Source organism: Stylophora pistillata, chromosome 14, assembly GCF_964205215.1.
Source record: "Stylophora pistillata chromosome 14, jaStyPist1.2, whole genome shotgun sequence".
In the NCBI taxonomy this organism is placed as follows: Eukaryota; Metazoa; Cnidaria; class Anthozoa; order Scleractinia; family Pocilloporidae; genus Stylophora; species Stylophora pistillata.
In genome coordinates this window covers 10,631,585-10,647,262 of record NC_142532.1, presented here as the reverse complement: position 1 = coordinate 10,647,262, position 15,678 = coordinate 10,631,585, and the positions used below count along the sequence as shown (strand labels likewise).

At 39.0% G+C, this 15,678-nt stretch overlaps 1 protein-coding gene and 1 pseudogene across 6 annotated transcripts in view; one reads left to right on the top strand and one right to left on the bottom strand.

Moving 5' to 3' along the window:
• The window catches only part of LOC111332566 (acyl-CoA dehydrogenase family member 11), a 135,719-nt gene that overhangs the window by 53,473 nt on the left and 66,568 nt on the right, over positions 1-15,678 (top strand). For all 6 annotated transcript variants that reach the window (XM_022937924.2, XM_088744373.1, XM_088744372.1 and 3 more), the window contains 3 exons: positions 7,144-7,283; positions 8,717-8,829; positions 9,102-9,219. In XM_022937924.2, coding sequence (XP_022793659.2) covers positions 7,144-7,283; positions 8,717-8,829; positions 9,102-9,219 — 371 coding nt within the window. The remainder of the gene's footprint in view (positions 1-7,143; positions 7,284-8,716; positions 8,830-9,101; positions 9,220-15,678) is intronic.
• Positions 350-2,491, bottom strand: LOC148716491 (uncharacterized; annotated as a pseudogene).

The following is a 15,678-nucleotide window of genomic DNA, read 5'->3' as shown; positions in this document are numbered from 1 at the left end:
TCTCTTTAAATTCAAATGACCTTTAATTTCTTACTTGGTTATTATAATTTGTAGGTAAATGAGTTTGGAGAGATTTAATTACATCGCGTGACTTATATGGGTTTCAAAATATTGATTGATTGAGTCGGCGGAAGCATTTGCAGCTATGTTTTCACCATTTTCCTCTATTTTTATATTTTCTTTGTTTTATCAACTAGTCTCTCTGCTACCAGAAAAGTAAAGCTCTACTCCTCGATATGTTCTGAAACCCTGGGTACGCTGAACCAGTCCTAATCAAAACTGATCAAACAATGTTCTACATTCTTATTTAAGATTTAGACCTTTTCTTATCAGTTACAGTCACATCCTTCTAAGAATGTGGAAAGTTTAGTTCCTCTTCCTCTGCGTAAACTTCCTCCAATTCAATTTCTCGGCTTCCCTGTCTTCTTGCAGCCGCCAGTCTCGAGAAAAACCCCTGCACTTCAGTCTTTGTTAGCCAGTCCTTCCTTTCAAACATGCGGGAACCCTCTGAGTTTCTTGCCGTTCTCATGTCTGCAGCTACTTTTCCGGGAGCTGCCTTCGTACCGGTTCTCTCTTCAAGGTCAAATTTTGTTGTAAGATACTGTTTAACTTCAGAAGTGAGACACACGGCTTTCTGGCTTCGTGGCTTATGTAGGTAGTGCCCAACCAAGCAGCATATCACTGCTAGGACTACCAGCTTCTTGCCGGTGCTATCGCTCATCACTAGATTTTACTGGTGCACTGTTGATTTCCTCGTCGTTAACACGGAGGAATTTTTCCACCCAGTCTCTTCTGAGTTTGTCGTACACTGTATCAGATTTTCGAAGAATTTGGCAGTGGCGGTCCACATCGAGGTGACTTTCTAATTCACTGAATTTCTTGAACACTGTATTGCATCCTGGGTCAGAACAGGCAAAAAGACCATTCGCTTGTTCACCATCACTATTTTTTGTCACCTTATGGAGCCGAGCCTCTTTGAGCAGAAAGAATTTTTCATTAGCAATGAGGCATGAAGAACCTTGAGGCCTGATGACTAAATCTTGGTAAGGAATCAGCCTTCCCTGCCCTATGCTGTAAGCTCTCCATATTCGCATTCCTTCCCCCTCAAACTTGAAGTTGTCATATTTACTAAGACCGTGTATCTTTTGTACTTCGGGTTTTTTCAGTTTGGTTTATTGAGCAAACGCAGGCAGTTGTACCTCTAACAGGATGTTCTGAGAGTGCTGCACACATATCTTTGGCAGAAACTACATTATGTCCCTCGTTACAGTATCATCGGATTGTTGACTTCATCGGGCAAAGAATCCGATCACAGACATCTCTTCCATACTGGGGTTCAGAAAAGTCATATCACATGACTGCAATACCAATTCGTTTCCCTGCATCCCTAACGGCCGACAAGATAAAGTTGTTGTGGTAACATCCTGCTTCATTGCTCCTTCTGTAAATTTCACTAATTTGGGGATGTTCCTTCTTTACAACTTCCAGTGTGTTCTCAATAATGGAACAAACCGCATACCAGTCCTGTTGGCATGGGTCAAAGATATGAGCATGCGACATCAGTTTTCCAGAGGTGGCATTCTTAGATATTGGGGTGGATATATGCCAGCTTATCCCACGCTTTCCAAACCAGTTGGATTGTTTCTCACGATATTTCATTTGGAGAAACTTCATTGCCCAGTCCATAATCAGAATAGCGGACTCTGCATGTGGTAACTTCATTGCATCTTGTTTTGCCTTCTCCTGGTTTATTGAGCGCATGATATGCACTTTCCAAAGCAAGATATTCTCCTGGGCCTGGTTGAAATCATACAGGAGATCTTCTCGTTGGTCTAAGTTGTAAGGTGTCCAGGATGAACCTTCCATTCATCGTCTCACATCTTGTAAAACCTTCTTCAGCCCTTGACAGTCACCGCAAGTGGATTGGTGCTCATGCAAACATTGATGTTAAAAGTCGGGCTCTACAGGATCACTTAGCGCAAACGTTCGACTGGTCTGCACAAGTGGAGTCTTCGGGTTGACAGTGTGGGTGGTAGTCAGTTTTGAGATAGTGTTTAGCATCTCGTAGTTTTTGACGAACATACAGGCACCCCTGCATTTCCATTTCTCCTTTCTCAAGAGTTTCAACCAGTGTTTCAAGTTTCTGAAAGCCCTCCGCACCATCGGCAGCGGTGTTATCTAGGCCTTGGAGTGACTTACGTTGAGATGCTTCTCGAATTTCTAATATTTTGAACATTGTGGACCTACTCAGAGGCTCGTGACATTGTCCTTTGCAGTACTCCAAGTACTGTTCAATCATTGTAGACCTAGTAAGGGTTCTTACCACATTTGGCATCTCGATCTTGTTGCCATTATCTAGGAAAAGTATCTTGGTACCATAAGAAACATCTTGATAAAAGTACGGTCTATTTACAAATTCTAGAAAGTGATCTACTTTGCCCATCTCAAGGCGTACACGATGCTTTGTTGTGGTCTCATGGATATAAGCCATATTAATGAAAGACCAAGGGGGAAAAAACACACACACACACATACACACACAAAAACGAGACAGAAAGGAAATAATAAAAAAGATAAAAGTTAGAGGTGATATTCAAAATCAAAAGACGGCAATAAAAGTGAATAATACTTGTACTATACTTAGCTGTATCACCTAAAAACAAGGACATTCCGTTGAGCTTCTGCCTGAAATCGGCACTGCTGATATGTTTTCCATAAACCTACATTTTCTGTTACACGATAAGGTAATTTTTTCATAAAAAGAAGACTTCTGACGCAACCATTTCTTTCGACAACTCGAAAATACATGCGTGCGTTGTAGTAAAAAATGGATCCGTGATATCGATTCTCAATGTAAAGAGCGTGACACATGACTGAATCAACCCATTTTTGTGGAGATGTTGTCAAGCACGGATAAGACATGAGGTTCTACATATTTTGAATGAACGTTTCTAAATCTGTAACTGACAGCAATTTAAGTTTTTTTATAGCATAAGACAGCGGTCAAGACTAACTTAATTGAATTTGGTCAACATGTTTCAGCCTGCATGAGACAGTTAAACATAATGTCACAGATGTTTGTTTCTACCTTCGTAATTGCTAAATTTAGGGCGTTTGGATGAATTTATGGACATCTTCACCTTAACAAAACAACCATGCTAGTTTTGAGAATAAGCACTGTCTTAAACATTGATTTTGAGCGAGGAATGGAGTAACCACAAATATGCATAAATTAGGTCATATGCACTTTCAACATTGAAAATTAGTAAAGTTCATCAAGCTCCTGTTGCTCGTAAAGACTAGTTGCCAAAAATGTTTTTATTGTTTTTGGCACACCAGCCCTAGTACTAAACATGGACAGTGGTGAGGACTCCAGATCCCGTTATACTTTTAGGTCATATGCACTTTCAACATTGAAAATTAGTAAAGTTCATCGAGCTCCTGTTGCTCGAAAAGACTAGTTGCCAAAAATGTTTTTATTGTTTTCGGCACACCAGCCCTAGTACTAAACATGGACAGTGGTGAGGACTCCAGATCCCGTTAAACTTTTGAGAAAAGTGTCTTGGAACAACAGCACACTAGCCCAAATTTGGAAAGTACTGTTTGTGTGGTATTTTCAAAATAGCGTAATTCTTAATTTTTTTGGTCAGAATTTACATATTTTTCTACTAATCAACAGAAGAGATGTAAAATGATACCATATGTCCGATATATGCTATTTAAACAAAGGCGTAAGTGTTTAGAGCCTCCAGCGAAACGCTGAAAATTAACTCTGAAATAAACACTTTTCTTTGTTTTTGACCGTCCTCGCATCTCGTCGCCAAAAATTTGATAAAATAGCATTACGAACCATATAAATATAATTTTTGCCGATAGATTAGATCAAATATCTCAGTAAAAATTTGAGGGAATTCTGTGATCGACCGAAATTCAAGTGGTTGGTTCTTATGCGGACAGCCTCTTAACATCTTTATGAACAACATAAACGAAACTGTCACCGTTTCTTCCTTCTGCCTCTATGCAGATGATACAACCCAATATACGGCGGATAATGGCCCAATTGTTCTTCAACACTTATTAAACCAAGACATGGGAAGGCTATCTTCCTGGTTTGTCTCTAACTATTTACAGGTCAAGGAGGACGAGACCCAAGCGGTGATCCTTGGGAACTCATCCTATTGATATGACCTAGAGTTTGCTGGCACTCCCGTTGACATTAAATACCACATAAAGATCCTTGGAATATGTTTAGATAACAAATTAAATTGTCTTTTAAAGAACATATAAATATCATGTTTAAGAAAGAGTATATTCTAAGATAGGCGCACTTCGCTGCCTTAAGCACTTACAGTACCGGAGAATACCATATTACTTCTTTACAAGAGTTTTGTATTATCACGTTTTGAATACTGCAACTCTTTACTTGTGGGTATAGCGACCTTAGGTGGAATAGTCATGTTAACTACTTATATAAAAAAGCTTGCAAGAAGCTCTACTCTCTACGTATTCTACGTGGAGCCGGTGTTGACCAAGGTAGCATGTTAAAGGTCTATACAAGTGCTGTTAGATCTGTTATGGAGTACGCCGTACCAGTATGGCAATCCATTCCAGGTTATCTTTCTGACAAAATTGAATCCATACAGAAAAGAGCGCTTAAGATAATTTTCCCATGTGCCGATAGTTACTCAGAAGCCCTTGAGTTAGCACGGGTGGAGACCCTTGCGTATAGAAGAGATAAGATATGTAAAGCGTATATGTGCAAAATGAAGGACTCAAACCACCCTCTCCATCCTCTTCTACCAACACGCTTAGACGATACCTGTCCCTATAACCTCAGACACAAATCAGACCAGTTGTATCTTTACAGAAACCTTACTACCTGTTGAACGAAGCGCACCAAAGACTTTTTAACTTTTAAATATTTTTAACAAATGTGATGTATGTTCCGTGTGGTGTATATAACTTGTACTTAATGTATACAGAAATGTACATAGTTGTTCTTATTAAGTTTTCATTGTATCATAACTCGTTAATTCAGTAAGTTACTGCAAGAGAGTTTAATAGACCATTATTATTATTATTATAAAAAGTAATGAAACAGAGAGCACTAAAAACAAATTCACCATTATAGCAAACACACATTGTAGATAGTGTTTCTGTACATATCTGAAGCTGTTGCAAAGCTGGCATCACGAAATAATATCATGCCTTCAAACTCATTTACACCAGATCTTATATCATCTTCTGATGATTGCTTCGAGTTCACTCCCGTGAGCATCGAAATTGTGAGGCGTGTCATCTTGTCCTTACCTTTAAACAGAGCACCAGGACCCGACAAAACCAAAGCTAGAGTTTTCAAAGACACGCCCTACAAGTAATACTCAGGCCTATTACTGAGATAATCAACTGCTCACTCAGTACCTCTACTTTTCCATCAGACTGGAAGATCACTGAGGTCATCCCAGTCCTAAAAGAGGGAGATCACGAAAAACCTCTGAACAATCGGCCATTTTCGTTACTTAATGTTACATCTAAAATTTGTGAGAAAATTGTTCTAGAACAATTTATCACTAACTTAACGTCACGTAACCGTTTGTCATTCCATCAAAGCGGCAATAAGTCATTCCATTCAACTGAGACCTTGAATATTTATACTACGGATCTAATTTTAGAGGCGATGGACAAAAAGGAAATCAGCGCATTAGTCTTACTCGACCCTCAAAAGCTTTCGACAGTATTTGCCATCATAAGTTACTCCAGAAGCTCTCCACTGTAGGTGCTTCACCCACCATAGTTCAGTGGTTCCGCAGCTACCTTTCAGATCGGATCCAATCAGTGCGTAAAGATTCTGTGTTTTCAGATCCATTACCAATCACACACACGGAGTCCCCTAGGGAGCAATTCTTTTGCCGCTCCTCTTCTGTATCTATTTAAATGATCTGCCAAATGCTACTCAATTCTGCTAGCTCGAGTGATATGTTGATGACTCTAAAGTTTTGCTATCTTTTTCCGTAGCCGGCGTCATTGACGCTAAGTTCAAGCTCAAAGATGATTTGCATAACGTTGCCAGCTAGTGTTGTGCAAATGATTTGTTAATAAACCCTGGGAAAACAAAGCTCATGTTGATTGGCACTAAGCAAATGATAAGTAAACATTCTGTTAATTTTACTGTTTCATTTATTGGAAGGACTCTCACAGCCGTCAAATCGGCAAGAGATCTAGGAGTATACATAGATTCACATCTGACCTATGACACTCATATCTCCCACTTAGTCTCTTCTTGCATGACTAGACTGGTTCAGATCAACTGCGTGAAATACTGTTTTGATAGAGAGACTTTAGTTTTAATTATTACATCTCTTGTCTTTAGCAAAATGTTTTACTGTTTGTCCATGTGGTCTAATACCTCGTCTAAGAACATGCAAAAGCTGCAACTCTTCCAGAATTTCGCCTGCAAAATCATCAGTGGCGCTCTGAAATTTGACCATGTAACGCCATTACTGGATGAACTCAACTGGCTTCCAGTTGACAAAATACTCAAATTCAGAGATGCTGTTATAGCTTATAAGTGTGTCAACAATTTAGCTCCTGAATATCTATGTGCTAAGTTTAAAAAATGATCTTCTGTACATAATAGCATAACTCATAATAATGAGAAGATTGACATTCCATTATTCAGATCAGCTACCGGCCAAAGGTGCTTTGCCTATAGAACAGTATCTCTGTGGAACATGTGAGACGAAGACCTGAGAAACGTTACATCTGTAAAGGCCTTTAAGAAAGTCCTGAAACTTGCCATGAACTAATGATCGAGTGACAGTTAGAATTTAGAATTTAACAATAGCTTGTCAGATATAGTTAGCATTCATATTTGTAAATAGGTACTGAAAAACCTTTTTTTTGGGAGTATTTATCATTAAAGTGTAAAGTTTAAAGTTTAAAGATTTATTATGCTAACCACAGCAGTTGTTAGGATTAAAGGCTACAGCCTGCTACATGAGTGCCCAACACCAGCTGCCAAATGCAACTTTGGCTGTGTAAAATCACTCCCCAAACTTTTTTGTACTTGTTATTGCAACCAATGGGACTGCCACATGGAGTGCATAAGCAATGCATTATAGAGCTTTTTTTCTCTCTTGATAGGGTTCTTGGCCCCAGGAATTCCATCAGAAAAGGATCTTATTTCTCAGTACTGTGAATTGAGAGGACTTGGGGATATCCTTCCTCAACATTGGAACTTTTACATTGCATTGTCATTTTTTAGAGTGGCAGCTATAGCCCAGGTAATGTTATTCGAGTGAAATGCTTATTAGGTAGCCACTCTGGAAATGACAAAAGATGGCTACTTGACAGAGCTTGGTCACTTATCAGGGGCTTATTTTAGTTTGTCATCAAGTATGGTTTTTTATGGCAAGTACAGCATGATTATATTTGCATTAATATTCCTACATCTGACTGAAAGCAATCAATTAATCAATCAATTCTTTATTTGATAAAGCAGGTTAAAATTACAAAAATTAAGTAATAGTTGCATCAGCAGCTATCACCTGATGTGGACCTGCTATGTAAAACTATTTAAAATAGATGAAATAAAATATAGACTAAGACAATCACAATTACAATTACTCCTTATGCCTAATTTCACGAAAGTTGCCACAGAGATTAGACACCTCATAACAGTACTCCTGTAGGCAGGCATAGATTAAAATAGATAATAGATAATAATAATAAATAAACTTATTAATGGACTTGATGAATGAATAAAATTAATAAAAAGTAGTCATCATTCTTGTTTGAAATTACAATAGCTTCCTTATTGAATGAAAAATTTAAATATCTTTCGAGTGTTTTCTAAGTATTGCTTTAAAACCTTCTTTGCTAACATCACATAGTTTAACTTTTTTATTTATAAAGTTCCAGATATTTGGGCCTCTATATTATTATTATTAAAAAATATTTAAAGAGGGAGTCCTGAGCTCGCCATAGTGGTTTTCAGTCTTCTTCTAAGTTCAGACTTTACCCTAATAATATTAAATTGATTACAAGATCTTGTTGATCTGGATGATATTGAAAACATATCCAAAATTTGGCTGGGAGCAGCCCCTACAAACATTTATCTGTTATAAATCTAAAATTTGCACAAGATGGAAATAAACATGTGTGGGAACTTGAATTATTTGTAGCAAATTGCCTCCTATTTCAGATGTCTATGGACATACTGTGCTAGAGTTACCATTTCACTCTTTTTTTTCTGTTTACTAAGTATTTGACATATACTTGTATATAAGTATGTACTTAATTTTCTTCTATAAAAATGAGTTAATGAGCTTTGTTAATTACACTCGAAATCAACTATACCAGACCCTTCTCTTTTCCTACTTTGTTTTGTACAGTATTGTTTTCTTTTTGTCTTATGTATATACTAATAATTCCTAGCAACCAATTATATCATTAATAGAACATTTCATATTATGTCTTGTTATGCCTGAAGTCCATGGCCTTCTCTTTTAAAATTGTAGTCACAATGTTGCCTTTATGAGTAAGAGCATCTAACCTTATTCTTGATCTTAGTAGACTACTTTTAGATGGGATCATGTTATTATTTGGAAGTATACAATTACAAATTATGATCTTAGCAATAGATGGCTTGTTGACCAGCTGCTGTTTCAGTCTAAGGCATTCTGTCACACATTATGGTATGAATTGTATCCTGTAGGGAATCTATGCAAGGGCCATCCATGGAAATGCAAGTGCTAAAAATGCTTCTTTGTTTGGAAATCTTGTTGAGCCACTGGCATGTGCTGGATTAAAGGTGGCCCTTCAGGCCCAGTAAGTCCTAAAATACTTTTATCTTACCTTGTGCCTAAACTGTACTTTAAATTATCAAATGAATGTTTCTAATTAGGTCCATAATGCTTGGACAATCTTTGTACCTTATTATACCTTTAATACCTTGGAACTATAATGTTTAAGACAATTTTAAATTAGAATTAATTTGTTGTGATTTACCGTATCTTTGTTGAAAACAAGTTTTTCCTCTATGAAAATTTCAACATCAACTATCTTGCAAACTTATATTAATTTTTTTAATTTAATTTAAGTAAACAAAAGATGCCCATGGAAAATATGTCCTCCATCTTCCAGCCATCTGTGAAGGCTCAAAGACTCTACAAAAAAATGAATGCTTTTATGGAAAAGTATGTGTACCCAGCTGAGGAGGTAAGTGGCCTGTAATGTACCCATACATGTTATGCACCTTTTTTGTCTCTCAAAAACCATAGTATTATTACTTGTAAGTTAAACACTTGAAACCAAGAGAAACTATATTCCTACAAATCACACCTTTAACATGTATGGCGACATGATTGCTGTCATCTTTTTCTTCTGTCTTTTAAAGAAAGCAAACTTGTTCGACTGTCGTGTCAAGGGTGTAAATTGCCCAACATGCAAAGCACCATTAACTCAGAAGATACGCACACTTGTACTTAGGTGAAACATTTATAAAATATTTGTTGGGCTGGACTGTTTTTATAAGATTTGTCTTTAAAGTGCTACTGAGACCAAATTTAGCATTTGCCAGATTTTTCACTTTTTACAATCCTTACCGGCTACTTACCACTCTCACGAAATTTGGAATGAAAATTCGAAGTGGAAGTCTGTTTTTTTTTTACACTTGTTTTCCTTGATTCAGTGTCCTCCATTACTCAAACTGCAAAATGACTATGTGTTAGTCTGTGACATCATATTATCCCTTAAACTTTTGCGCAGGCTCTTAACCAAGAAATGGACGGAGATTGTTGTACTTGAATATTTCTAGGAGAGTCTAATCGTCGTTTTGAGGCCGAAAATGGCACCCTAGAGTTGTGTTATGTAGGATTGAGCAATTATTCTTTAATGTGAATGCTGAAATATCGCTACACAGCCGAACGAAATAGTTATGAAAGCTATTGTATGGCATTCGTACACCTACATCACTCAAATTTCCTGCCGAATGGAGTATCGACATAGATTAGGCATGAAAAAGGATTGCCCCGGATGCCATTCGAATTCCTAGAATATGGAAAACACTTTTCAGCTGGCCATGTCTCCAAGAAGTCGCCAAAGGGTGACAGTGCCTATCTTTTAATTGCCACATTTATATTATTGTTGTGTCATGTGGCATCATTGTGGTCAATGTCATTTAATGATAATAACAGTGATTATTTGCAACTACTTAATCATGCAGGACAACCATTACTATTTAAGAGCGAATGTTACCAACGGTCAAACATTTGGTGGCAACAGCCAAAAAATCGATTCAGCTCATATTCTCAAGTTAGGTAGGCCTTATGGGGAAACAGCACTGCATACTTCGTTTGGTTGAATATCAATTTATTTTTGAGAAAATTCGATCATAACTGAATTTCGACTAAATGCCGCTTTTGAAGCTCATAATTTCAGACAAATCTCGGAGCGTCACACCACGAATTGATAACACTTGGACCAATATTAAATTTTATTTATTTAAAAAAATATTTAAAGAGGGAGCCCAACTCGCCATAGCGGTTTTCAGTGAGGCCCTCAAAATTAACAATGTATAAAATAAGTAATCACGTAGTTAATAAGTAAAAACTCACGGTTGAAATATGAAATATGAAATATCTAAAATATGACATGAACAGAAAATAATGAAATTGATGTGCTAAAATCAACGACACACGGAACCTATTAAGAGGCTGTCTCTCTTATTTCCACCTGGTCAATTTTGCGTGAAAAATAATTTTGCCTGAAACTCTGTCAACAGAAAGACTACTTTGGAAAGAACTAAATTAGGTTTGGTTTGATTCGAAATAATTTTCTGACTGCGTTAGGGGCCACAGTTATTTCCCAGTCCGTAGGGACCGTGGCAACGTCTTGAAAATTGAAAAATAGGCATATTTTGTAACATTGTAAAATATTTGATTCGCATAGTTAAGCCACCGAATTTGTATCAGATTGCTTAAAAACCTTTCTAGTTTGCCAAAAAAGTTAGAATTTTCCCTCTCAATATATCTGAAAAGGCAAATTTTAGCATATTCTGACCCCTATAAATCTCCATTGGCCAATGGCCGAAAATAACCTTGATTTAGACGTTAAGTTTTGAGATTTGGGACCTGGTTGACAACTCTATCCTACACAGCCATTAAGTTTAGACCTTTATAGGCAAAAAAATGCAAAAACCCCTGTATGTTTTCGATTTTTCAAAAGTTATGACCGTTTGAATCAGCACATGTACGAGCATGTGCGATTTCATCACCTATACCAAAATCGAACGACTGGAGCAGATTTCGTCATAAATACAACTTACCTGCTTTGCAGCCCGGCTTCATGGCTAACTTCAGTATTTTTATAATAACCAAATTGCTGAAATCCATGACAACCTCAAGAAATTGCTCAGTTTTGCCTTCGAAAAGTACGCTGCATCCATCATGATTCAATCGTGGTATCAAAACAAATGGTCGGAATTATGGCTACATTTCGCAGTTAATTACCTATTTAATATTGCTTCTGAGGTGAATTTTTCCAGGATCAGAATATGAACTTTCCATGTCTGGAAGCTAAGGGAAAAATGAAGGTTTTAGGCTTCTGAAGTGAAGAAATAATCGCTTAAATTTAGATCACGACGATCCAGTTCGATGTTGTACTGTTCTCACTAAGGTCCGCACAAAAGAGAAGACCGCTGATAGCTTGTGCCGTACGCTGTGTCGTATGATTTTGTTCTATCCCAATTTACACCTCAATGTAATATCTGGGGAGAAGATTGTGGCTGAAAACAATAAATGCTTTCAAGCTGGAGTTTGATATGATACAATTAATAAATTAATTTCAAATGTCTTGAGCTTGCTTTTCTTGGTTCCGCGTCGATTGTGTCCACAGACCAGCAACTTGTCAATAGCCGGAGAAATCGGCCACAAACGTGATAAAAATTTTGACACATGCTTGGTATGAACAGATGTTATAAGTGTTGCTTCTGGTAAATTTTCAATCGTTTGTATAAAAAAAATATCACTGTTTGTGACAAGCTGAACACACTTATCCCTGTTTTCATTAAAAATGATTTTGACTTGAAGAACAAGGCTCTACGATGACTATGTCGTGTATCAGACACTGCTTGACATGTCGTCAAACTAGGTACTATCTTTCACTGATTTAGTTCTGAATTCTAAGAAAGTAAAGCACGAAAAAATTTAATGTCACAGATATCATAAGCTTTGAGTATTACACTATAACAACGCCGTCAGAACTTGATATCGGAACTAGAGGAAGTTTGTACCTGTAGAAGATATTCTACACTTTCAGCAACTGTATAGGACATTGTTTACATAAGTCTACTGTGAAACACACTGACAATCCTTAATCATGTCGGACAGTTTGTCTACGAGGATCTGCTTTTTGTCTCTCAGTTTTACAGGGATCTCAAAATGACTACAGATGGCTCGCAACAAAACCACATTGAATTTCTGAAGTGTGTTACTGTGGTAACGTTCACAGGGGTCATATGTGTCGTAGCACATTGGATGCGAGACTTTAATCTCTTTGTTAACTTTGCCTACCAGATCTTGTCTCTCGGAATTCTCCTGGACGCATTGGACATCTTCCTGCTCGTCCAGGGATATCCCGATCACACCCTGATCTTTGCGTCGCATTGCTGCTAGCCGTGAGAAAAAGCTCTGAACTTGGCTCTTTGTCAGCCACTGATCTCTAGTGAACAAACGTGCATTTGATTCATTTTTCACATTTCGCATGTCCACTGCAACTTGGGCGGGGTCTGCCTTTCGCCCAGTTCTTTCTCCAAGCGTAAACCGTGCCGTTAGGTATTCTTTTACATTCTCTGAAAATCTAACACTGCCCCTCGGTTTGCTTACGGCCCATCCTGTTCATAGAGGCGAGAGGGGCGAAGTATCCCCAGGAGAAGTGAGTGGTATACTGGAATCCGACAAACAGCTCGAACACTCGATACCAGCTGTATCTATTGACGAGAACTTAAGGGCCCAGTCCCTTTTGATTACATCATACTGGCTTAACCTGCTGACTGTATGCTTTCTAACGTCCAGGTGGAGCTCTAGTTGCGAAAACGTTTCGAACACCTCAACACACCCAAGCACGAAGCATTCAAACAATGGCGTTGTACTCTCTGTTTCCTTGCTGTCCTTTGAACAACGCTTGACCACACGCTTTTCAGGAGGATCATAAAGCCTTGAGATTCCATGGCTTGAAGGGACGTTTCACCTTGGTGCTTGATATAAATCACGTCATATGGGATGTACTTCCCTTTACCGATGCCATAACATTTACAAACTCTCAGACCGGCGTCTCCATATTTGAAGTTGCGGAAGCTACTGACATGCTCAATCTTATTTATACAGAGAGTGTTCTTTGATTCGTCGACTATACTAACTGCAGCGGTTGTTCCATTCACTGGGTGTTGCGTCAGTGCATCTCTCATGTCCACGGCAGTTAAAACATCGCGCCCTTCGTTGCAGTAAGCGTGAATAGAGGACTTCATTGGGCAGAGGATACGATCGCAAATGTCTTTACCAGACTGCGGCTCTGTGTAGTGATAGCTATGAACTTCAACCCCAACTCCTTTTGCGACATCTCTCACAGCGGTTACTAGGAAGCTGTTATGATAACAACTGGCTTCATCTGACCTCAGATGAACTTTCTGCAGCAAAAGATTCTTGACTTTCAGCTGCTGTAGAAGATCTTCGAGAACTGACGTAACTGCATACCAGTCCTGAGTACACTGATCAAAGAGATGAGCGTATGAGATGACTTCCGTCGTGTTAGACTGGCTTTGAGACACGACGTTACTAATGTGCCAACTTAACCCTCTTTCTCCGTACCAGTCACTTTGCTTCTCTCTATAGCGCAGCTGCAGAAACTTCATGGCCCAATCTATAACAAGAAGACACAAAGTCTGGCTAAGCTTTGCGATGATATCTTGCTTTGCGCATTCCTGATTCACGGACCTCATAATCTGAGCTTTCCACTGAACGACAGCTTCCGAAGATTTCTGGATATCGTACAACAAGTAATTTTTTTGGTCCTCGCTGTAAAAAACTAAGGTTTTGTTATCATTAACAATCTGTTGCATCTTCTGCAAAACGGAAGTAATTTCGTCGCATTGAGAGCAGAGAAGCGTGTGTTGATGTGAGCATTGTTCCTGGAAATCTGGATCGTTTCGATTGCTGAGACCAAACTTATGACAGTGGTCGGGACACTCGCTCTCATCTTCCTGGCAGTGAGTCTGAAACTGGGTTTTGAGGTACCTCTTACCCTCGCTGAGGGCTCTTCGCAGTTCGTCTGGCATGTTCTTTGTGAGCCCAATCTGATCAAGCTCATCCACTATTCGGAGGAGTTACGCAAACCCCGCCGACCCATCAGCTGCTGTGTTATCCAAGCCGCTAAGGGACTTCTGTTGAGAGGCTTCCCTTACCTCGAGGATGCGAAATAGGGTTGAACTGCTCAGTGGTTCAAACTGCTCTTCTTTGCAGAACTGAAGGTACTGCTTGACCATTGTTGACCTTGTGACTTTGCGAATGACTTTTGGCATTGTGATCTTCTCGCCACTGCTGAGCCTCAGTTTCCTTGTACTAAATGACACGTCTTGATAAAAGTAGGGGCGGTTCGCTAAGTCTAAGAAATGGTCAAGCTTTATTGGTGGCAGTCGAACTTGATGACATGGCGACTTTTCGACCAAATAACCTGGACCACATTCTCTTGCATGAGCTCTAGCACATCTAATTTGCCACTCGGTTAACCTTGCGTATGGCTTGTGGATTTTCTGAAGTGTCTTCACTGGATATCAATACGCATACAGGCTAAGAATTTGGGTCTTCAAGGTACTCGTCATGGCGTTGCTGTAGGCCTGCATCAATGGCACAAGGTCCATGTGGCTGGTCCCTTTATCGGGTGTGAAACAGGCCTGAAATAGCTCTTGTCCAGCCTTCGGCACTATGACGTCACAAACGAGACTAAAAGCTTCTGTAGCCTTGTCGATGCAAATCTCTTTCTCGTGTTCTTTTGCCTCCTCCCATGTACTTTTCAGCTGAAAGGTCAAAGGACTGACGCAGCCACCAACAGTTGCTAGTGGGTTCAGTTTCTCCATGGCATCTGTAAACGCCAACATTGCAAACTCGCTGGTACTTTCAGCCGCCTCGTCGTCTCCAGAGTTCTGGCTGTCGGTCCCAGATCTGCATCCTAGGGTCCAATCAGATGTAAATGCATTCGCTTTCGGTCGAGGCGGAGTCGCAGCAGGCGTTGATGTGACTGTTCCAAGATTTATAGCTGCCATTTGTTTGGCGAGTCTGGGACTTGAGAAAATCAAACAAAAATGAGAAGTCCTCCTGCCATGTGATTAAGTGCATAGTGTGTCCACCAGTGAAATGTTTGAGTGCATTGTTGTGAAAGTAGAATTTAGGTCATCTTTGTCAGCAATACGCGCAAAAAATTCCGTTCTGTTCACAATCAGCATCACCACGCGCAATTGTATGGTACATTATCAACCATTTTCTCTTTTAAAGTCCAATTTAAAGTCAAAACACTGTTTGTCACTTTTTCCAAAAATTTTCCCATTTTTGCCATGCACCAGTAAACATAATTTGCTTACTGCATCAGCAATGTTGCGCGAAATATTTTAGTGTGTGGCCTCGCCGA